Source organism: Clytia hemisphaerica, unplaced genomic scaffold, assembly GCF_902728285.1.
Source record: "Clytia hemisphaerica strain Z4C2 unplaced genomic scaffold, Clytia hemisphaerica genome assembly, whole genome shotgun sequence".
NCBI lineage: Eukaryota > Metazoa > Cnidaria > Hydrozoa > Leptothecata > Clytiidae > Clytia > Clytia hemisphaerica.
The window spans coordinates 1,879,422-1,904,132 of NW_027104390.1; the positions used below are offsets into that span (position 1 = coordinate 1,879,422).

Consider the following 24,711-nt stretch of genomic DNA (forward strand, 5'->3'; position numbering starts at 1 on the left):
TTATTCATTTTGTGAGTATTTTTGTCTATTTCTCCATTTTTCTAACATATCAAGTGATTTAAAAGTCTTCAAAGCCTCGATATCTTTTCAACTTGTTTTGAAGATTTTAACCATTTTAACCTGTTCTACCTTTTTTTTTCTTATAGAAATATATTTCGCAGGTCTATTGACCTCTATGAAAATGTTCTCACAAAAACAAGTGTCGTGTCAAGAATATGAAGAAAATGAAGAGTGAAGTAGACTGGGAATCCAGTCGTTTATAAATTTTTATGTCGGGATATGGTTAAAATAAACGACTGGGCTAAGGTGGTTTCCGTAGCTTACGGGAGTTCCAGCAGGGCCCGCAGATTTCTGCGGGGTGAGAAAACAATCATATACAACAAAATACATAAACAAATAAAAATTTCAGCCAATGAGAATTTCTAAGTGAAAGAAAAAAAAACAAACCAAAACAAACCAACAAGACCCCCTGAAAATGTTATCCAAAAACATGAAAAAAGAGAATTTTTATGAAAAGTTTGTTGTGCACAAAATATTCTAGACGACTATATTGATGCTCCTAACAAGTTTTCTACTTCCTATTTTTTACTGAGTTAAGTCGTCTAGCATGCTAGACTAAGAGTGAAGCAAAAAGACATTCAAACATGAATTAAAAATAACAAATTAGAATAACACTTACAAAATACGTACATGCAATATAAATAAAGTTTCAGGTAAACATAATCAAAATATCGTTTTTCTTAAATCAAGGTCAGTCCAATGTTGTCAATATCCGGCAATCTCGATATTCAATCCAGCCGGAAAAATATGTTATGTCAACGTGCATTTAACGTTTGACGTTAGATGAACTTTGACTTGACGTTTTAATTCCGGCTAGGAAAGAAAACTTTTATAGTTCTATTCAACACCTTTGCATCGTTTACAATCTTTAGTGATTTCATTGACATTTGCTCTTAAAACTTGAATCAAAGTGAATAATTCATGTTTGGTTGGATTTGACTCACGGATATCAAACTCACACATAGTAAGAAAAGGATTGATTGTAGTATCAGTACCGATGGTTATAGTATCGGATGTCACACTACAAGCGTAAACTTTCCAACATCCAGCATCAGTCAAAGCTACACAACGATCAGCTGCATCGATCACATCATCGTCTGGTTGTGCTACAAAAGATGAAACAAATATTTTAGTTTATTAAGTATTAAACTTTAGTAATATTATTTTCCCAATGTCTGCATCAACATCATCTTTTGACCACGCGGTCGAAATGACACGGACCATCTGACTTAAGATGGTAATAAATCAAAGATGGTGTTTTTGGTTAGCTTATCACCCCAATCTGATTTCAACAGATCCTTATCTTTATAGAAATAAATTGAAGTTAATTCACTTTTAATTTGCACCGTTTTAATAAAGAGACCGCACAGTTAAAGCATATGAATCTTAACAACACCCTTCTCTCAGAGCAACTGGAACCTTTCCAAATGGAAAAATTGTCCAAAATATCCTCTATAGTTAGAAATTATACTCTAATTTTTGTCCCAGCTTAAGATAATGAAATAAGCAATGCTTCACTTCAAAATAGAGTGCTATTTTTTCCATCCTCATTGAATTTTCTGGCTAGGAAATAATGGAATTCCAATCCTTACTCTCGGTTATCTAATATTCGGGGGACTGGAATAAGTGGAGGGCGGAATTAGAAGAATTCTCAAAACTTAATTAGCATGTGGGAGGGGGGGGGGTTGGAATAAAAATGTCCTGGGTGGAAAGTTTTTGAAAAGGAGGCAAATAAAGCGGAATTAGGACTAAATAGGGAACTTTCAAAAACGTTTTCCCCAAAATTGATGAGTGGGGGGGGGGCGGGACGGCTACGTACCCGAGAGTAGCCAAAAAAACATGAGAGTATCAATCAACATTGAGTCTTAATCTGTTATTTTTACCCCACTGGCTGAAAAAAATCTCTGTGAGAAAGGGTTTTTTTTAACTGAAGTTACAAATCATTAGAATACACGTATTTCCCATCAGCAGATTCATATAAAAAGTCCCAAAAGAACCTTGAGTTAAGCTGTGAATGGCTCAGACATGCAAAGATTGCCTCATACTTTGAACACTTGAAAAAATTTGCTTATATATGTAATATTTAGCCAATCACTCGATGTTTTTTCGTGATTTTTTTATATGAATCTGCTAAAAAAAAAGTCACGAAAATCTTATGTTATTATAAAGTTTGTTCTTACAAAAACGTGTATTTGATTAGACTTACCGGTACACCATTTACGGAAAGGTGAATAAGTCCCTTCAACACCCCATTTGTATTTCATGGTCGTTTCGCTGTATTTCATGTTTATCCAAAACAAATATTCCTCAGGATCTGACAACTCAACTCTATGATATTCAATGAACAAGTTATGTTTTAATAAATGAGTATGTAGTTTAAATTATTGTAATCGAGTGAATAGACCTTTTCATAAATTACGTCCTGAGCAACGATTACCTCGTTTCCAAACTATTGCTATGGTAATTGATTCCGAGAGGAGTTTTTAAGGAGAATTTAAACACCCCCTTCCCACAGACCTGGTTGGCTTTTTTTAGCAATCGGGAATAAAAATAGTAAACCAAAACTCGATGGAAATTGACATTTCCATGTTTTTTCATGGCTGGGGATTTGAATTCTATTCTTTTTTAGCCAGAAAAATCAGTGGAGACGGAAAAAATAGCACAATAATTTGCAATGAGAAATGGCTTATCTGTATATTTTCTGTTGGGGGCAAAAACTAGTGTATAATTTTCCACTGGGGACGATATTTTTGCCAATTTTTCCAGTGGGAAGGGTTTCGAGTGGGTCTGTGAGAAAGGGGTGTATTTATACACTATTCCAAAAGTAACACCTGAAAACTAAAGGGATTTAATCATCTTGGTGTGCTTTCTCGACTCTTGGATGGGAAATGAAGCCCCCTTAATTTCCCATTCCAGAACAGCCACACAAACGCTGGATTGAAAGAAAAGTCTAAGTCTAGATTTCATGAAATGTAGTCCTCAAAAAAAAGAAACCATTAGATCCCATTAGATACAATCCGTTGTTATGATTCCGGAGCGTTCTAGGTGTGTTCTATATGGCAAATAAGTGGTTTTACTTTATCTTTCCTGAGAAAGGTTAGAGATTCTATTCTATTCGGGCTTTAAACTGAATGCTTCCAGCCTTGGATTTAGCGATGAGAGTTAATTCTACTTACAATCGATCAACTTCTGCATTCACGAAGTTTTGAAGTTTTCCACTATCGATTTGAATAATACGTCCATCCTTAGGTTCACCGAGCATTTCACATGCTGTAGCAGTATCAGGTTGGTTCAAAGCTATCAAAAGAAATTGTAGATTTATGATTGTCATCCAACTATAAATATATAATTATACACGTTATTTTACAACAACATTAAATATCTTTGAAGCCTCGGAATGTAATTAACTGTTTCGAGTTTTTAGCCTAAAGATATTTTTAACATGTTCTTATTTTCGCCATATTTTTGTTCATTTTAGAGTCAGCAAAGCCTATAATGTTCTTAACTTGTTCTTGATATTTTAGCCATCGGAGCATTATGATCTTATGGTTTGTTCTTAAAGAAAACGTGTATTAATTCTGATAAGCAATCAAAGTCATTTCACTTTCAACAAGTCAAAGGACATAAAAGTACCGATAAAATTTGTAAACAAACCGTATGTAGCGGGTAACAATATGAAAACAAATGTCACATGTCGAAATAAAAAATCAAAACAAATATGGCTGATTTTGATTGTTTCAATTATTTTACTAGTTTTTTTTGGGCACGTTATTTTAATTGTTCTCTTTAATGACACGTGGTTTGTGCAATGTTTACATTTTACTACTTTTATGTTCCTATTAAAGGTTTCCTTCTTTTCGTCCATGTGTCTGCTTGACTACAAAAACAGTAAAACGCGCATTTTAGGGGTCAATGTCTTTTAAAACTTTGTTTTAGTCACGTGACTGAAGTGCCTAGTTTTAATATTTTTTGAAGGAAATATTTTTGAAAAGTTTTTTCACAGTGATGTTGATCTAAGCTTGAAGTTTCAATCTTTTTATTATAATAACTATGGCACTATTCTATATGTCATTTTCATTTTTCTTCGACAAATCTTGAGAAACAAATTAGTGGAAAATATAAGCTCATTTAAATATTGTTCAAAAAATACCAAAATGTTTGTCATTTGGTAAACTCTTGGAAAGTGTTATGGTCAAAATAAAAACGAGGAACACCATTTTGAAATAGAACTTTTAAAATTTTTCTTCATTTTGGCGACTATACTAAATAATTTTTTCTAATGCTTTTCTAACTTTTATTTGAATATTGTGAATTGTCTACCTTTTTGGATGTAAATTGACGAAAATAGTATATTATTTGGTCTGGGAACGGAGATTAAATAAACAATAAAATTGTTCTTAATCTTATAACATACCTGTGTCAGGAAATCCAAAATAAATTTTCCTGTTATGGAAATAATTGTATTTGCAAAAGAAATGATTGACAGGAGTAGCAGGAGTAGCTGCATTAAGTTCGACTAAATCAGCAATAGCCATGTCTCCATCTACAATAACTAGTGCGTTGTCTGCAGTCGTTATTTGTGCTGCTACGTCCGTAGTTACTTCTGTATTATCAGCATTCAAGGGACCGGTTCCCGCCTGTACTGTACCAAGCCATGCTTGTTCACTAAAGGAAAGAGAAGTGCATTTCAGAAATTTTTTTAAACCTACCTTAACTTAACTAATTCTGGTGGGAATTAATTTTCGTGGGCGAAAGAAAGTTTGGAGAAATGGCATTTTGCGGGAATATATTTTTAGAGTTCTGTCCTATTCGTGACAAATTTCTTTAATTTAATCCCTAATTTTTCAAATTTATTAAAGAAAAACAGCCAAATTTGTAATTCGTAAAACCCGGAAAAAAATTAAAATAATTCCCCGTAAAAACTAAATCCCTCAAGGTAATTTGAAGTGTGGGTATATCTATTACTACAACAACTGGCCTTTTTGGATAAAATAATAAAGGCAGATGTTTGATAGTCACCTTTTCGACTCAAAAATATTAGCTGCAAAATATTTGTTATCTTTATTGGTCGCTATAGGATTATGTAATGTTTTTTGGAGTCATTAAGTTATGTTCTCACCGCTTTCACTAAACCAACTAAATCACAATGAGAAAACACATAAAAAATATTCAATGAAAGAGTTTTATCTCAGAATATATCAAGAAGATTTGAATGTAACTTTTTAATGGTTCATCTCAAAACTTACCCGGTAGGAAGGAGCATCTCCATAGCTATCACTTGACTATCACTTGTAACGGAAGCTAAATGACCTCCTTTTCCTTGGCAAACATCTTCTGCATCCTCCCATGTCACCATTGCCTCATCATTTCGCTCAAAGATGTATCCATCAACTAAAAGATAAAGAGAAGCGTCGAAAATTGGTAATTATTGAAAGTAATGATTCTACAATTCTAAAGTAGTGATGTGAATAAAGAAGGCACTAAAGGACTGAACTCCTTCAAAACATAAATGGAAACGAGTTTGCAGTGGGCACCCCAAAAACCCCAGCCAGAACGCTACTGAACAAAAGTTGTTTTAAGTAAAGCTTTCTTCAAGAATAATTGTTTCCTATTTCCTAATTTTTCTACGTCCTACCCAAAAACACTTAGATTTGACTTTTAGAAGTATCTTTTGAGTTAATTGATTTACATACCACACACTTGCATAGGATTTCCAGCAATATATTCATCACATGTCAAAGATTTCTTCGCTTCAATGATTGTCACTGCAATAATGCAGAAGAATACAATTATAGAAATTTTACCCATTATGAATGTGTATATCTAACACAATCTTTAAAGTTTGTTTCCACTTGCTGACTGAAGATTTTACTTCTTCACGTTTGAATGTGATTCTAATCGCTGCATGTTGGTCCTTTTTATACCTCCGTAAAACTGCATCATTAAGTAATGAGCATATAATGATTGTTATTATACAAAAGAAAAAAGGGGAAATCTGACGGCACGATTACGACACAGGTTCTAATAGAGCGATTAACTAATAATGGAAAAAGTTGAACTATAAGCTTTCCCTTATCCTTTCAATATCAATTTTACATCATCAATATTTCTTCACTAATTGACATTAACGAAAAATTTGCGCTGCTGAGGAGTGCGATAATTTTTTAACTCTCCTTATTTTTTGTTGAGGAATTATATAAAAGCAAACTTTGTAAGTAAACATAAGACTTCAGTGGCCAAAATAATAAGAACAAGTTAAGAACAAGTTAAGAACATTTTAAGACTTTATGGACTAAAACGTGATTTATTAGGAAAATGGACAAAAATACCTATAATAAAGTGAATCTTTAAGCATAAAACTTGAAAAGCTAAGAACATCTGAAGGCTTCAAAAATGTTGGATGTTCTTATAAAAAACGTTTATCGGAGAGCGCTCCTAGTTGTGGGAAGGGATTCAATTCTCGTTGCTGAGGTGGGGGTTGGGCGGCAGCCAGAAGCGGTTTCATCAGAATACATTCTCTACCTGACTGTTGGGAGGTGGTTGTAAATCGATCGTAATTTCTTTACAAATTTCAAAGACACATCTGGACACTTTCGTTCTCTTCATCAGTTTCTAGTTGGATTTTTCTGACTTTATGGAACTATGATTTTCAAATGTTTGAATGATTTTTCGTAAGATTGCCACCGGTGGAATTCGAACCCACTGATAGCAAAGTTTTGATGATTGATATCAAACGCTCTAATCACTGAGCCACTGATTCATGCCAGGAGAGTAATTCTGACGGCTATTTATATTGCACATACTACAGACAAGACTATATTAAGAGAAAATCACAAAAGAGTATTTGTTTCGAGCTCCAACCCTGATTTTAACTGGTGATGAGCCAATACCTAGCCAATCTGATACACAACCAAGCCCAAACCACACCCATACCCAACCCTACTAGGTTGCCTGCGGGTTCTGACTTTATTCCTGCTTACCGGATCCGAAAAATTTATTTGTGTTTTTCGCTCTTATGAAGAAGCGATCACCGTGTATATCAGTAGGGCTCATACTCCTATATTTAGCAAATAATTTATTAGCTGATTTTGAACCGAATTTCGATTCGAAGTCCTCTATCGGATCTGAAATATCATTCACTCTCTATCGTAGAGGTAATACATTCTTCAATATCCTTTAAAAAACCTTATTAGATTAAAGTTATGAAAGTAAGAAAGTTATAAAACTATAAAAGCATCAAAGAAAAACGTGCTTCTCATACGGAAGGCGGGCAACTTTTTGACATATTATTATTTCTTATTGCTATACATACGTGATATAATTTATTCTAATCCTGGTCTTTCGAGCTCTTGTTCGAATTGCAAGTAAACATATTATCGTATATACCTCGTCAAACGCTCCTAGTCTACTTCATTGAGCTCAAGTTCAGCCATAAGTAGACTCTAGTCTAGTGTTTACGAAATTACGTTTAATAAAACATTGAGCCCATGCCATCCGCCTAATTTTCGCCGGCACGGACAAAATTTCCACCCGACTGCTAATTTGCGTGTTTGAGGTTATTCTTTATTATTCGAATTCGTCTTAGACTATAGTATAGTTCAAGTTAGAGTCGACCTTTGTAGGATTATTTCGAAAAATGTAAAATACGAAACGCGTGAAAGAAAGTGTTAGGTTCAACCCGTCATCCGAAATCTAGAGCAAATTTTAACGCATTTTTTTGCCTTGTCTTTGAAAGGTTGAACATTCATCTCTAGTCTTCGGTTGAAAAAAGCTTTGATCCAATTCAATTTGGAACAGCCACTAAAAAGTCTGTCTCAACATGATCTGCAGCAGAGATAAAAATGGCCTTAAAATTTGATGGAATTCGACTTTAATGGCAATTTTGCGCTCATTGAAAAGATAATTAGGAGTGGAATATCATAATTTCAGTGAGATGAAGAAATAGCATAATATTTTGCAGTGAGTATCTGATTATTTTCAGTGAGGGCAAAATATAAAGTATAATTTTTCACTGAGGATGAAAATTGTGCCAAATTATTCCTGTCCCAGAGGTCTGTGAGAAGGAGATATGATCATGTATAAGCTTAGTTTCCCTCGAAAAATATTTATTCTCTGACTAAGCATGAGTGCCCAGCAATTCAGCTTTCCAATTGCCCAAAATTGTGAAAAGACTCTATGTCATTTTCTAAGAACGGCTATAGGCATTTTGCATGCACCTAAAACTGCAGGGAGGGAGCCTGGTATATACTAGCCATAAGGGTCCCTCATTCAAACTTTCGAGTCTCTGTAAAGGTTAAACAATTTCGAAGATCAAAAACCTATCCTCAAATGCTCATATATTCATGAAATTTAGACTAAAATTTGAAAATTTTGGCTCAAGTTTTAGTAAAATAATCTCTCTAAGGATGACGATAACGTCAAAAAATACAAAAGAAATTCGAACTTTAGTCTCTCTAAAGGTTGACTTTAATCTAGCAAGCGACGACTAAACAGACATAGAAATAAATAAAGCAAAAAATAACGAAGGGAACAAATCTTATACAAACTAAAGGGCGACTCACTGAGTAGTAGCTAAGCTAGAGCTCGTGATTTCCTTTTTGAAATTCCTCGATTCGACTTGATTATTTGTATAAGAAAAACTCGATTGTTCATATCTTTAAATTGTTACTATTTTATTACGGATAATAATAACTGACACAAATTTTAGCTTTAAGCAGGGTCTCGAGATGATGTTAAATGAGGCAAGTCCGAAAATTACTTTCAAAATTCAAACTAGTTCCCGTGTGACAATAATTATAGTGGGGAATGTTATCCCAGAATACATAGGGACAGGCGCATCATAGTCTTGGCTATTAGCTACAATCAGTGCTATAATATTTTGGCACTTTTCGAAAATTGAAGTTCGAGCGAGAAAGTCAATTTCAGGCCTTTAACTTGATTTCATTGATTATTTCAAACTGGGAGAGATTTATTGGTTTCTAGGCTATATTTCAAGCCCTACTGGACCATTTTTTAGCTTTTGCATCCTCAGATCCTAAGGTCCTAAGTCCTAAGTGTTAAGTATAGCATTAAAACTCAGAGTTAAAACTCTACCCTTCCAACCTAGTTTAGAGCGCTTACAAATCGATTGTGGTTTCAACACTTTCCGGTGGATTTTCCTTTCGTATTTTGTCCCCGATTGTAGTCTAAAGGCTAAAAATGTGTTGAAATATAGATTACTCAGATTGTTATCTGTTATCGATATATTTTTAAATGCAATTTGATAAATAAGACAAAACAATACAACACTCCACACACATAATAAGATATTAAGTAATTAGTAAATTGAAGAAAAAAAAGTTGATTTATACAAATCCAAAATGGGAAGATTGTTTTTAAGGATAACCAAAATTTTCCAGGAAATATTGAATGATATCCTTGATGTTCTTAGCTTTTTTGATTTTTTAGCCTAAATATTTTCTCAACATGTTCTTATTATTATTCATTTTGTGAGTATTTTTGTCTATTTATCCATTTTTCTAACATATCAAGTGATTTAAAAGTCTTCAAAGCCTCGATATCTATTCAACTTGTTTTGAAGATTTTAACCATTTTAACCTGTTCTACCTTTTTTTTTCTTATAGAAATATATTTCGCAGGTCTATTGACCTCTATGAAAATGTTCTCACAAAAACAAGTGTCGTGTCAAGAATATGAAGAAAATGAAGAGTGAAGCAAAAAGACATTCAAACATGAATTAAAAATAACAAATTAGAATAACACTTACAAAATACGTACATGCAATATAAATAAAGTTTCAGGTAAACATAATGAAAATATCGTTTTTCTTAAATCAAGGTCAGTCCATTGTTGTAAATATCCGGCAATCTCGATATTCAATCCAGCCGGAAAAATATGTTATGTCAACGTTCATTTAACGTTTGACGTTAGATGAACTTTGACTTGACGTTTTATTCCGGCTAGGAAAGAAAACTTTTATAGTTCTATTCAACACCTTTGCATCGTTTACAATCTTTAGTGATTTCATTGACGTTTGATCTTAAAACTTGAATCAAAGTGAATAATTCATGTTTGGTTGGATTTGACTCACGGATATCAAACTCACACATAGTAAGAAAAGGATTAATTGTAGTATCAGTACCGATGGTTATAGTATCGGATGTCACACTGCAATCGTAAACTTTCCAACATCCAGCATCAGTCAAAGCTACACAACGATCAGCTGCATCGATCACATCATCGTCTGGTTGTGCTACAAAAGATGAAACAAATATTTTAGTTTATTAAGTATTAAACTTTAGTAATATTATTTTCCCAATGTCTGCATCAACATCATCTTTTGACCACGCGGTCGAAATAACACGGACCATCTGACTTAAGATGGTAATAAATCAAAGATGGTGTTTTTGGTTAGCTTATCACCCCAATCTGATTTCAACAGATCCTTATCTTTATAGAAATAAATTGAAGTTAATTCACTTTTAATTTGCACCGTTTTAATAAAGAGACCGCACAGTTAAAGCATATGAATCTTAACAACACCCTTCTCTCAGAGCAACTGGAACCTTTCCAAATGGAAAAATTGTCCAAAATATCCTCTCTAGTTAGAAATTATACTCTAATTTTTGTCCCAGCTTAAGATAATGAAATAAGCAAAGCTTCACTTCAAAATACAGTGCTATTTTTTCCATCCTCGTTGAATTTTCTGCCTAGGAAATAATGGAATCCCAATCCTTACTCTCGGTTATCTAATATTTGGGGGATTGGAATAAGTGGAGGGCGGAATTAGAAAAAGTCTCAAAACTTAATTAGCATGTGGGAGGGGGGGTTGGAATAAAAGTGTCCTGGGTGGAAAGCTTTTGAAAAGGAGGCAAATAAAGCGGAATTAGGACTAAAAAGGGAACTTTCAAAAACGTTTTCCCCAAAATTGATGAGGGCGGGGGGGGGGGTGGGACGGCTAGGTACCCGAGAGTAGCCATAAAAAACATGAGAGTATCAATCAACATTGAGTCTTAATCAGTTATTTTTACCCCACTGGCTGAAAAAAAATCCTACCAGGTCTGTGAGAAAGGGGTTTTTTTAACTGAAGTTACAAATCATTAGATTACACGTATTTCCCATCAGTAGATTCATATAAAAAGAACCTTGAGTTAAGCTCTGATTGGCTCAAACATGCAAAGATTGCCTCATACTTTGGACACTTGAACAAATTTGCTTATATATGTAATATTTAGCCAACCACTCGATGTTTTTTCGTGACTTTTTTATATGAATCTGGTAAAAAAAAGTGTATTTGATTAGACTTACCGGTACACCATTTACGGAAAGGTGAATAAGTCCCTTCAACACCCCACTTGTATTTCATGGTCGTTTCGCTGTATTTCATGTTTATCCAAAACAAATATTCCTCAGGATCTGCCTTCTCAACTCTATGGTATTCAATGAACAAGTTAAGTTTTAATAAATGAGTATGTAGTTTAAATTATTGTAATCGAGTGAATAGACCTTTTCATAAATTACGTCCTGAGCAACGATTACCTCGTTTCCAAACTATTGCTATGGTAATTGATTCCGAGAGGAGTTTTTAAGGAGAATTGAAACACCCCCTTCCCACAGACCTGGTTGGCTTTTTTCAGCCATTAGGAATAAAAATAGTGAACCAAAACTCGATGGAAATTGACATTTTCATGTTTTTTCATGGCTGGGGATTTGAATTCTATTGTTTTTCAGCCAGAAAAATCAGTGGGGACGGAAAAATAGCGTAATAATCTGCATTGAGAATTGGCTTATCTGATTATTTCATTGGGGACAAAAATTTGGAGTATAATTTTCCACCGGGGAAGATATTTTGGCCAATTTTTCCAGTGGGAAGGGGTCCCAGTGGGTCTGTGAGAAAGGGGTGTATTTATACTCTATTCCAAAAGTAACATCTGAAAACTAAAGAGATTTAATCATCTTGGTGATGCTTTCTCGAATCCAGGATGGGAAATGAAGTCCCTTAATTTCCCATTCCAGAACGCCCACACAAACGCTGGATTGAAAGTAAAGTCTAAGTCTAGATTTCATGAAATGCAGTCCTCAAAAAAAAATAAACCATTAGATCCCATTAGATACAATCCGTTGTTATGATTCCGGAGCGTTCTTGGTGTGTTCTGGATGGCAAATAAGTAATTTTACTTTATCTTTCCTGAGAAAGGTTAGAGGTTCTATTCTAGCACTTCGGGCTTTAAACTGAATGCTTCCAGCCTTGGATTTAGCGATGAGAGTTAATTCTACTTACAATCGATCAACTTCTGCATTCACGAAGTTTTGAAGTTTTCCACTATCGATTTGAATAATACGTCCATCCTTAGGTTCACCGAGCATTTCACATGCTGTAGCAGTATCAGGTTGGTTCAAAGCTATCAAAAGAAATTGTAGATTTATGATTGTCATCCAAATATAAATATATAATTTTACACGTTATTTTACAACAACATCAAATATCTTTGAAGCACCGGGATGTTATTAACTGTTTCGAGTTTTTAGCCTAAATATATTTTTAACATGTTGTTTTTTTCGCCATATTTTTGGTTCATTTTAGAGTCAGCAAGTCTATAATGTTCTTAACTTGTTCTTGATATTTTAGCCATCGGAGCATTATGATCTTATGGTTTGTTCTTAAAGAAAACGTGTATTAATTCTGATAAGCAATCAAAGTCAATTCACTTTCAACAAGTCAAAGGACATAAAAGTACCGATGAAATTTGTAAACAAACCGTCGTATGTGGGTAACAATATCAAAACAAATGTCACATGTCGAAATAAAAAATCAAAACAAATATGGCTGATTTTGATTGTTTCAATTATTTTACTAGTTTTTTTTGGGCACGTTATTTTAATTGTTCTCTTTAATGACACGTGGTTTGTGCAATGTTTACATTTTACTACTTTTATGTTTCTATTAAAGGTGCATTCCTTCTTTTCGTTCATGTGTCTGCTTGACTACAAAAACAGTAAAACGCGCATTTTACGGGTCAATGTCTTTTAAAACTTTGTTTTAATATTTTTTTGAAGGAAATATTTTTGAAAAGTTTTTATTCACAGTGATGTCGATCTAATTTCTGACGAAATATAAATAGTGAAGGTGTCCTTGACTGTATGACACTATTCTATATGTAATTTTTATTTTTCTTCGACAAATCTTGAAAAACAAATTAGTGTAAAATATAAGCGCATTTAAATATTGTTCAAAAAATACCAAAATGTTTGTCATTTGGTAAACTCTTGGAAAGTGTTATGGTCAAAAATTAAAAACAAGGAACACCATTTTGAAATATAACTTTCAAAATTTTCCTTAATTTTGACGTCTATACTAAATAATTTTTTCTAATGCTTTTCTAACTTTTATTTGAATATTGTGAATTGTCTACCTTTTTGGATGTATATTGACGAAAATAGTATATTATTTTGGTCCGGGAACGGAGATTAAATAAACAATAAAATTGTTCTTAATCTTATAAAATACCTGTGTCAGGAAATCCAAAATAGATTTTCCTGTTATGGAAATAATTGTATTTGCAAAAGAAATGATTGACAGGAGTAGCAGGAGTAGCTGCATTAAGTTCGACTAAATCAGCAATAGCCATGTCTCCATCTACAATAACTAGTGCGTTGTCTACAGTCGTTATTTGTGCTGCTACGTCCGTAGTTACTTCTGTATTATCAGCATTCAAGGGACCGGTTCCCGCCTGTACTGTACCAAGCCATGCTTGTTCACTAAAGGAAAGAGAAGTGCATTTCAGAAATTTTTTTAAACCTACCTTAACTTAACTAATTCTGGTGGGAATTAATTTTCGTGGGCGAAAGAAAGTTTGGAGAAATGGCATTTTGCGGGGATATATTTTTAGAGTTCTGTCCTATTCGTGACAAATTTCTTTAATTTAATCCCTAATTTTTCAAATTTGTTAAAGAAAAACAGCCAAATTCGTAATTCGTAAAACCGGGAAAAAATTAAAATAATTTCCCGTAAAAATTAATTCTCTCAAGGTAATTTGAAGTGTGGGTATATCTATTACTACAACAAAAGGCCTTTTTGGATAAAATAATAAAGGCAGATGTTTGATAGTCACCTTTTCGACTCAAAAATATTAGCTGCAAAATATTTGTTATCTTTATTGATCGCTATAGGATTATGTAATGTTTTTGAAGTCATTACGTTATGTTCTCACCGCTTTCAGTAAACCAACTAGATCACAATGAGAAAACACATAAAAAATATTCAATGAAAGAGTGTTATCTCAGAATATAACAAGGAGATTTGAATGTAACTTTTTAATGGTTCATCTCAAAACTTACCCGGTAGGAAGGAGCATCTCCATAGCTATCACTTGACTATCACTTGTAACTGAAGCTAAATGACCTCCTTTTCCTTTGCAAACATCTTCTGCATCCTGCCATGTCACCATTGCCTCATCATTTCGCTCAAAGATGTATCCATCAACTAAAAGATAAAGAGAAGCGTCGAAAATTGGTAATTATTGAAAGTAATGATTCTACATTATTTATTCTAAAGTAAGGTTGTGAATAAAGAAGGCACTAAAGGACTGAACTCCTTCAAAACATACATGGAAACGAGTTTGCAGTGGGCACCCCAAAAACCCCAGCCAGAACGCTACTGAACAAAAGTTGTTTTAAGTAAAGCTTTCTTCAAGAATAATTGTTTCCTATTTCCTAATTTTTCTTTGTCCTACCCAAAAACACTTGGATTTGACTTTTAGAAGTATCTTTTGAGTTAATTGATTTACATACCACACACTTGCATAGGATTTCCAGCAATATATTCATCACATGTCAAAGATTTCTTCGCTTCAATGATTGTCACTGCAATAATGCAGAAGAATACAATTATAGAAATTTTACCCATCATGAATGTGTATATCTAAAACAATCTTTAAAGTTTGTTTCCACTTGCTGACTGAAGATTTTGCTTCTCCACGTTTGAATGTGATTCTAATGGCTGCATGTTGGTCCTTTTTATACCCCCGTAAAACTGCATCGTTAAGTAATGAGCATATAATGATTCTTATTTTACAAAAGAAAAAAGGGTAAATCTGACGGCACGATTATGACACAGGTTCTAATAGAGCGATTAACTAAGAATGGAAAAAGTTGAACTACAAGCTTTCCCTTCTTCCTTTCAATATCAATTTTACATCATCAATATTTCTTCGCTAATTGACATCAACGAAAAATCTGCGCTGCTGAGGAGTGCGATAATTTTTTAACTCTCCTTATTTTTTGTTGAGGAATTATATAAAAGCAAACTTTGTAAGTAAACATAAGACTTCGGTGAACAAGTTAAGAACAAGTTAAGAACATTTTAAGACTTTATGGACTAAAACGTGATTTATTAGGAAAACGGACAAAAATACCTATAATAAAGTGAATCTTTAAGCATAAAACTTGAAAAGCTAAGAACATCTGAAGGCTTCAAAAATGTTGAATGTTCTTATAAAAAACGTTTATCGGAGAGCACTCCTAGTTGTGGGAAGGGATTCAATTCTCGTTGCTGAGGTGGGGGTTGGGCGGCAGCCAGAAGCGGTTTCATCAGAATACATTCTCTACCTGACTGTTGGGAGGTGGTTGTAGATCGAATTTCTTTACAAATTTCAAAGACACATCTGGACACTTTCGTATACTTTTCATCAGTTTCTAGTTGGTATTTTTTCTGACTTTATGAAACTATGCTTTTCAAATGTTTAAATGATTTTTCGTAAGATTATTACCCACTGATAGCAAAGTTTCGATGATTGAAATCAGACGCTCTAATCACTGAGCCACTGATGCATGCCAGGAGAGTAATTCTGACGGCTATTTATATTGCGCATACTACAGACCAGACTATATTAAGAGAAAATCACAAAAGAGTGTTTGTTTTGAGCTCCAACCCTGATTTTAACTGGTGATGAGCCAATACCTAGCCAATCTGATACACAAACAAGCCAAACCACACCCATACCTAACCCTACTAGGTTGCCTGCGGGTCCTGACTTTATTCCTGCTTACCGGATCCGAAAAATATTTTTGTGTCTTTCGCTCTTATGAAGAAGCGATCTCCGTGTAGGTCAGGAGGGCTAGTACTCCTGTATTTAGCAAAATCAAACAATTTATTAGCTGATTTTGAACCGAATTTCGATTCGAAGTCCTCTATCGGATCTGAAATATCATTCACTCTCTATCGTAGAGGTAATACATTCTTCAGTAAAAAACTTTATTAGATTAAAGTTATGAAACTATGAAACTAAGAAAGTTATAAAACTAGAAAAGCATCAAAGAAAAACGTGCTTCTCATACGGAAGGCGGGCAACTTTTTGAAATTGTTATTTCTTATTTTGTGTTAGCTTATTGCTATACATACGTGATATTTATTCTAATTCTAGTCTTCCGGGCTCTTGTTCAAATTGTAAGTAGACATATTATCGTACATACCCTTAGCAGAGATTGTTCATCTTCCCTCTGATTTGCAATACCTTCCTGAGTTTAATACCTTAAAAGAAAACAAGAAAATAAGACTATTATAATTACCTTTTTATAGAATTATGTTCCATTTTTATAAAAGTAACATGTATCGATCATTTCGATTGCATGCATTATACATTATACTATTGTATTATAAACTCATTAGTAAACAGCATAACATAGACACTTTTAAAATGAATCTCGCAAGTTGAATACCTTATCGGCCAAAACTTAGTCGGCCCTAAGGGACAAAATTTTGGCTTGGTGACTAAATATAGGGCCGACTAAAAATAGGGCCGACTAAAAATTTGTGCCAAATTGAAAGTTTATAATTAAGCTTTCCTTAACCAACTTTTTTGAATACCACATCATTGCGTCTACTAAAATTCAATATTTCGTCCGCTATTATTCATTATATATTGACTAGATTTTGACGAGGTGACTAAAATTAGGACCGATTGAAATTAAGACCAACTAAGTTTTGGCCGATAAGATATACCCTTTCTAATAGATTCCATAGTAGTTTTCAATTATTGACTTATCATTTTCGATGACTTTCTATTTTTGAATTACAGATCAAATGTGACAACCTCATCCCAATACTCAACGATCTATTGATAATTCTAGGTATTTTTTTAACCATTTTTCAGAATTTAAGTTATGTCGAAAAAAGTGGTTTCAGTACTTTCATCTGAAACTTATACTACTTGCGGTTTTAGAGGTCTACGATTCGAACTAAAAAGCAACTGGGATTTGATTGTATTGGCTGAGCAACCAGGTCAGATCGTCACAATCGCAATATCCCTTTAGAGCAGAACGTGGTGTGAGCAGAATGGATGATTTGTTATCTGTTAATTAGGGATATTACACTAAGAAAAGAAAAAGTAATTTTAAGCACTCACAAATATTAGAGAGAGTGTGTTATTAGTTGGTTCAGTTGTTATGTATGTAGCCATTTCTTCTTACCTATGCGTACAATTACAAAAACTAGCGGAGAGGAAATGCGAAGGAAAAAGGAATTACAAGAAATTTCAATATTCATATTAAAGCTGATAGATATAGATTGAGCCTTCCGAATGCATTCGTGGGGGTCCTACCCATGGAGGAGTAGGAACCACGGCGCTGACAGACACTGCGACTTGACAGACGCGAGCTGCCAAGTCATGGCGTATACCATGACACTCGAACGACACTGGGAAAGCGATGCTCACGCGAGGTCGAATACCTTATGAGTGCCACGGAATGTCACAATGTCTATCTAATCTGCCCACACTCTTGTATCAGAGTAATGGTACCCAATTCCCCTCACATGGCATGGGTTGACCCGGAAGAATGTATATTCACTTGCCAAGTGAATCTTAGAGACACGGTGGGTATCGATCTCGGGCCTCCTAGGCGGGAGTCAAGGATAATAACCACTATACCACTACGCCCATATTCATATTAAAAGTAGATCAAAAATAAAATTAAAAAAGGACGATAGATAATTCTTCAAAAGGATATCCAAGTATTCTATAACCTTATCGGCCTCATATCAGGCCTTTATTGGCTTTTTTGTACTTTGGTGTATTAAAGACCAACATTAAATTGGCGAAGAAAGACTTTTGATTTCACTTTTAAAGTGACGGAAATCTCGTAAAACCGTTTTTAATCTACCCTGAGCATTAGAGGTTGAGTTTTCCAAAGAAAGTTTCAACCTCTAAAGACCAATTATAGAAAATTTTATTGCGTATATGTTCATGGTCAATCCAAGAAACATAGGAGATAGATATCCTATGTTTCTTGGTCAATCTAATCACTATAGAGAGAATCAAAGATGAAGAGCAAATACACGGACTATGATATTACCATATTTATGTCTAGTAGACTGTATCAGTGTGCAGTTTACTATTTACAAATTCCCCGGAAACCTCCAAGTGTAAATGTTGTGTCATTCTTAAGTTGTGTTTTCAACGACGGGAATAAAGATATCAACTTTGAACTTCATCCAAGATCTTGGATTGTCAACATGACTACTTTTCTCTGCGTTGATTGCGCTCTGAATAGAATCTGGATTGGTCGGCACAGGTTGATATATGATATCGACATATGCTTTTACACGGTATTTTTAATCGATTTTAGAAAAAAAAACCATCCACTCATTTGTTTTCATTCAGAATTTCACAAAAAGTATCAATTTTCAATAATTTTTCAAAAATATTAACAGCTAAGTTAGGAAATTTAATGCAAATTTCCATTAATTTAAACTATTTTAAAGCGACTTTAGCAGTTTTTTATGGGCTTTAACGCTATTGAAGGCCCAAAATTGTCCTTAGATCGAAATTGGGTTCTGGAAAATTTAGAAACAATGTATATAAGGCCGATAAGGTTTTCTTTCAAATTGACGAATTTGTAGAAAATTTCCCTTATTTTATTAAGAATTCTTTTAGTTTTCAAAGAGAAGGTTTCTTATTCTGCTGCCCGCCGTTTATTTCGAACCTAAGTGTATACTAATTACCAACTTTGGAATATTAGTCATGTGATCTTAGGGCTTATGTTTCTTCACTAAGACTCAAAGCGTAAAATCGTAAATTTTCCAAAATGGGAAACATATACAGGGAATAAGATATCCTAGTGATTAACTAATTTGGATTCTGTCATATTTACAATTTCTTTAGATTTCAAGATTTCAAGGAGTAAAAATACCAGATTCACTTAAAAAAAAATTATTTCGACTCCTTGAAACATATATCGTATTAGACGTACGTATCTGAAGCCTTTCTCTGCACCGCATTTTCCGCTAGCGACTTTGACTGTTGACGGCAGCGTAAATGTTTTATCTTTTTCTCTAATAGCTTTCAACAATTTCTAAATAGTTCACCCTAATTATAGTGTCCAGGAATAACTTGGAAAAGACCATTAGAGAATTAAAATCATATAGCGTCTTGAAATTGTACATAGTCTCACTTTTGCCTATGAATTCACTTGTGGTTTTTCTCAGACGATGGTAAAAAAATTTGATGCTTTTATGATTCTAAAACGCATCATTCATTGATTTGTTGATAATTCTTCTTCCGTTTTTTATACGAATAGAAATAACAATTTAATTAGTGGAAAATAATTTGCCATGATTAATGAAATTTCACCATTAAAATTACCGCTAATTATGATATTTTTTTAATAGTCACCATTATTTACTGCCTGCGAGACTACCTGACAATATATTGTGCAGTGTATGAAGTCCTTAACCTGAACTGATTTTAAACCAACCAAATTTTAAGAAATCCCAATAAGTAGCCCGATACACTTTTCCCGTAATTCGCAAAACAGATCCACGCACATTATTTTGATGCTTTCCATCGTTTGTTCTCTGGAGGTAAACAAACCAATTTTTACCTGCGTTTCCTTACGGGGGACAGTTGAGCTTTTGTCAAGTTCTGTCGATCAAAAGATCAAAACCCCCTCAAAATTTAGTATGTTCTTTCTATACATGATATTATACCACCCTGAAAATTCTTTGCCAAAAAAAAGATCGCATAGATCGCTATCAAAAGTTAGAAGCTGAAAACCCACTTTCTCTAACCCCTCGCAGGCAAAAACGTATTGGTTTTCATCCCATACAATTTCGTACGCAACGTTGGAGCGCACATTTTTTCCAGGAAATTTGAGTTAAGGGGAAATTGGTCAAAAAGTTAAGAACACTACAAGGCTTCGAAAATGTTTTTATAAAGAAAAACGTGTACAAGATTCTTTCTGGGTCTTTGAGACAGGGGTGTATTTTAGGTTTTTGAAGAGGGGGGATTCCATACATTTTAGTCAAAAAATAAAAATAAAATTAAAGAATTTTACTTTGTAATAAATTCTTTTACATAATTCCCTTATTATTATCCATATAGCGGTCATTAAGTAAGCCATTAAAGATTCGAACGACGGGCGGTATTGAAAGGTTCTATGACTCAAATAGTCATACCCGCGCTGAGAAAACTAAGGCGTCGCGCTTCAGAGGGCTGAAATATCATTAACCACTCTGGTTATAGGGCGATAACGTCATTTGCGGCCCGCTCGGAACTTTATTGAAATCATTGCATTGAAGCGAAAAGACTAAACTAACGTCAGAAAAAAACACTTTTTGGTCATTTGCGGCCCGCTCGCATAGGTTCTCAAAGCTTGTTAAAGTTATTGCATTGAAGCGAAAAGACTTGGCTGACGCTAGAAAAAAACATTGTTTGAATGTCCGATATGGATAATAATAGTAATAGCGTTAAGCTTTCGTTCGTTGTTGTCATTAATTCTGCCCTTGCAGTTTGATTATTAGCCCTCTAGTGCCATTTGCGCCCTTCGCTTCGCGTCGGGCCCAAATGACACTCTCGGGCTAATAATCAAACTGCACGGGCAGAAAATAGCAACAACGACCTCAAACTGAACGCTATTGTTGTATTATATGGTGAGCTGCAAAATTATTTATCAATGTGTTTTCAAAATTTCACCATATAGGACACTTATAGTTACTCATGCGTCATATCTATAAAACAGTGAGATACACCAGCAGGTCTGAGGGATTAATCACAAGGCTTTTTTAAAAAATTATTGAAGTCCCTCCATGAACGTTTATGAAACTCGATTTATTTGTAAGAAGTAAAAGTTTTAATTTAGTTTGATTTCATTATGTAAAAACTATTCAGTCGCATTTAACTGTAGCAACTAAAGAGCTAATGCCGTATACCTTAGTATATTATCACATAACATCATTGTAACATCTTTTCGAACTTTCGACGAGAAGAATAAACATTTTTGTAAAAGCTTATATCTGCCTCAAAATCTTAAAAATAGTGGTTTTGGACTAATTTTTCATCCCAATTTTTCGTAGAAAAGCAGTTATAATTTTTGATCCATCAATTTAGAGAATTTCTCCGAAAAACTTCAAATAGTTAAATTCTTTGTGGACAATTTAAAAGGATTGGAAAAAAAACATACATAAAAAGTAAAACATTCTATCGACGTCATTAGTTGTTCATTTGCGTCATTTTTGCAATAAAAATCTTGATTAATTAATTAATTAATTAATTAATTGATTAATACTCTTACCAGAATAAATTACCAAACAAGTTGTCTAAAGGCAGTTTTTTTTTGAGTGTCAAAGTACCCAAAACAAAAGTTTTATCTTCAAATCCCTTAACAAATTTTCTGACTATCGTCAAAGCCCTTAAAGGGAAGTACATCCTTAAATCTACAAATTTACTCGGCTGTTCCACCGGAAAAAACTACTCACCTCCGCTCTTGGTCTACTCGTTGATTGAAATATTTCTATTCCAAACATCTGAAACTGGAGTAAAACTATTTGCGAAAAAGACCTGCACGATTTATTAGAGTTAATTCTAATTCAAAAAGACTTCTAAATTAACTCCGTCTTTGTCACTGAGAAAATCGTCACGCTCTTAGCAACTAAGCCATCATTTTGCATTAGACCTCTAGTATACTACGACGTAATGCGAGTCTAAAGTCTATTCACGATAAGTGTGCACTCTTTTTTCATTTACCTATAACTTTTGAAGGAATTCTTTAATCTTTACAAATTTGGTATCATTGGAAAGATATTAGTGAGTGGATCAATTTGAAATAAAAAATTTTAAAAAATTCTAAAAATAAGGAAATGAAAAGAGAAAAAATGAGATCTGTAAAAAAGGTGCTATAACTCAGTTTTCACTGAAGTGATTCTTTATTGAACATCATCACTGTAAAAAATTTCTCAAAATAATCATTCAGTCTAAAGATATCAAGCAAAGTTATAAGCTATTGGACGTCTAAAAACGCTGTTTTCTGCTGTTTTCTGCTGTTTTTTGGGGTCACTCACTTATTAACTTTGTATCATAACTTTATATTGAATAAATATTTTAGTAAAATTTCTTCACAGTGATGATCTCCTAAGATCAAAGAATCTCTCCAGTGAAAATGAAAGTTATAGCACTTCTCTACAAGATCTTCATTTTTTTCTTCTTCATTTTCACTTTCGTTTTTAGAATTTTTTCAAAGACTTTTTTATTTCAAATTGTTCCACTCACAAATATCTCTCCAATGATACCAAATTTATAAAGATTGAAGAATTCCTTCAAAAGTTATAGGTAAAAGAAAAAAGAGTGCACACTTATCGTGAACAGACTTTAATATCTTAGTCTATTACTAGGCAGTAGTATATTCCGTGGTCTTAGTATGTTTCGGTTACACCCGACAGTATTTAGTATCTTTGGCTACAAACTTGATACTGTAGCCCTGATACCCGACTGATTCTTGATTGATATAGAAATCTTGAGAAAGCAATTACTACACCCAGTCACAGACCCGGTGGGCCCCGCCACTGCAAAAAATTGGGCAATATTTCGTCTCCGGTAGAACAAAATAACCTACGATTTCAGCCCCACTACGAAATTGGATTTTGATTTCGAAATTCAATGTAAAAAATTGCATCTCAAAACCATCCTCAATGGATTTTATTACATAGCTTATGAACAATAGAATTTTTGGCCCTGTAGGATAGAATCCACCTGGGCTGTAAGACAGGGGTGTATTATTTAACGCCAACTCGAACGCCAACATTATAACAGAAAAGAGTCCAGTTCCTCATCATTTGGCTATTTGAAGATATGAGCGTTTAAGAAACTTCTGAGTATCAGTTAGGTAAATGCTTTTTTGCATTCTTTAATTTAGATGAAGGGGGGGGGGTTATTCGTTAATTCTAACACGTTTTTTTTATAAGAACGTCAAAAATTTTCGAAGCCTTCGGATGTTCTTATTTTTTTGGATTTGAAGCCTAAAAATGTTCTTAAAATTGTTCTTATTTTCAGCATTTTTTGAGCATTTTGATGTAATTACTTAAGAAATTGCATGTTTTTAAGTCTCCAAAGCCTTAGTATGTTCTTAGAATGTTCTTAAATTTTTGGGCCTCGAAGCCTTATGTTCTTATATAATTTGTTCTTATAAAAAAAAACGTGTACAAGAAAAAGTTTTGTTCTAAATACTTTTAACTTGTTATTGAAACTATTGGTGAGTTATATATTTGCAACCTCATGCCCTGCAGCATAGTGCAAACAGAGAGATTTTTCTTCATCAAAGAAATTTGGAAGTTCTAAGCAATGATTACAATATCTTTTTATAAGAATGTCAAAAGATTTTTGAAGCCTTTGGATGTTCAAAACTGTTGGGTTTCAAGCTCACAAATGTTCCTAAAATGTTCTTCTTCCAACATTTTTAAAAGTTTAAAGTTAACTGGCTTTGGTAAAGTTTAGGATTTGCAAAGCCTGATGTTCTTAAAATGTAATTAAGTTATTCGCCTTGAGGCCTTTTGTTCTATTATATACTTTGTGCTTATATGTAAAAAGAAGTGTGTACCAGTTGAAATTTTAATCTTTTGTGTTATATGAATTGTGACTGTTTCGTGTGTAATTGATATGGCAGGATTGATCAGAAGAGTTTTCAAGATTTAAAAGATCAATCCTTTTGATGATATAATGAATTTAAGTTTTATTGGATGTTATACATCTCTCAATCAAATATTTCTTTCTGTTAATTTCAAAAATCTTAACCCATTTTGTAATGAAGTTAGTGAGCTTAAGAATGTAGAGTTGAGTCGTAAGAGATTGAAATAGAGCTGCAATTTTATTCAAATTATAATGCCAGGGGTTTCAGAACACATTTTTGATAAAATTTATGGTTGGTTTTGCTGAGATAAAATTCGAGAATGTCATTTTACGTATGGGTACCCGTTTCTTCGTTTCTTCTAGCTGGTAAATTGCGTAAAATTGTGAAAATGTTTTCCTTTACAAATCGAAAGTGTCCTGGGTTTTATACTCTTTGCATTTCAGATCCAATTTAAAGGTTTTATTTTTACATAAGTGTTTCTGTTTCATACCAGACACATATTTCATATCAGGACAGTGTTTACCTTTGTTACATTATGCTGATATAAACAAAAAAATTGTTTTTCTTTTCCTCTTTCTGACCAATCTTGCTTCACATCCGTGTCAATCCAATGTGAAAAAGCTTGTAAATTAAAACTGATGAGTAAGCAAACGATATCACTCTTATTTAAAAACAAAACCTTTAAAACGTTGGAATAGATATCTAGTTTTGAGTTTTCAAAAATTAATCTGACATTTGTAATTACAATCTCATTTTTGT

At 33.5% G+C, this 24,711-nt stretch overlaps 2 protein-coding genes across 3 annotated transcripts; both read right to left on the bottom strand.

Annotated features, from left to right (window-relative positions):
• Window positions 1-319: 319 nt before the first annotated feature.
• LOC136819776 (uncharacterized) lies at window positions 320-5,910 on the bottom strand. The gene is made up of 6 exons (XM_067076018.1): window positions 5,754-5,910; window positions 5,307-5,451; window positions 4,475-4,725; window positions 3,237-3,357; window positions 2,267-2,388; window positions 320-1,166 (listed from the first exon to the last, which is right to left on the bottom strand). Exons 1-6 carry the CDS (start codon window positions 5,866-5,868, stop codon window positions 898-900), a joined length of 1,023 nt encoding a protein of 340 aa, XP_066932119.1. The 5' UTR covers window positions 5,869-5,910; the 3' UTR covers window positions 320-897.
• Window positions 5,911-9,690: 3,780 nt separating this feature from the next.
• On the bottom strand, window positions 9,691-16,596 carry LOC136819726 (uncharacterized). 2 transcript variants are annotated; one of them, XM_067075970.1, is made up of 7 exons: window positions 16,531-16,596; window positions 14,851-14,922; window positions 14,398-14,542; window positions 13,568-13,818; window positions 12,341-12,461; window positions 11,368-11,489; window positions 9,691-10,312 (listed from the first exon to the last, which is right to left on the bottom strand). In XM_067075970.1, exons 2-7 carry the CDS (start codon window positions 14,861-14,863, stop codon window positions 10,044-10,046), a joined length of 921 nt encoding a protein of 306 aa, XP_066932071.1. In that variant the 5' UTR covers window positions 14,864-14,922; window positions 16,531-16,596; the 3' UTR covers window positions 9,691-10,043. The 2 variants fall into 2 exon arrangements, with proteins under 2 accessions (XP_066932071.1, XP_066932070.1); XM_067075969.1 differs by lacking the exon at window positions 16,531-16,596 and having other exon boundaries at window positions 14,851-15,080.
• Window positions 16,597-24,711: the final 8,115 nt, after the last annotated feature.

Bases quoted from the DNA above. Each gene is read 5' to 3' on its own strand.
- LOC136819776 (XM_067076018.1), bottom strand. From the start codon at position 5,868: ATGGGTAAAATTTCTATAATTGTATTCTTCTGCATTATTGCAGTGACA. The intron at 5,452-5,753 runs GTATGTAAATCA...TTTATCTTTTAG, and splicing joins AAATCCTATGCAAGTGTGTG to TTGATGGATACATCTTTGAG. The intron at 3,358-4,474 runs GTATGTTATAAG...TTCTTTTGATAG, and splicing joins TTTTGGATTTCCTGACACAG to CTTTGAACCAACCTGATACT.
- LOC136819726 (XM_067075969.1), bottom strand. From the start codon at position 14,968: ATGATGGGTAAAATTTCTATAATTGTATTCTTCTGCATTATTGCAGTG. The intron at 13,819-14,397 runs GTAAGTTTTGAG...TCTTTCCTTTAG, and splicing joins GAGATGCTCCTTCCTACCGG to TGAACAAGCATGGCTTGGTA. The intron at 10,313-11,367 runs GTAAGTCTAATC...CATCTTTTGTAG, and splicing joins TTTCCGTAAATGGTGTACCG to CACAACCAGACGATGATGTG.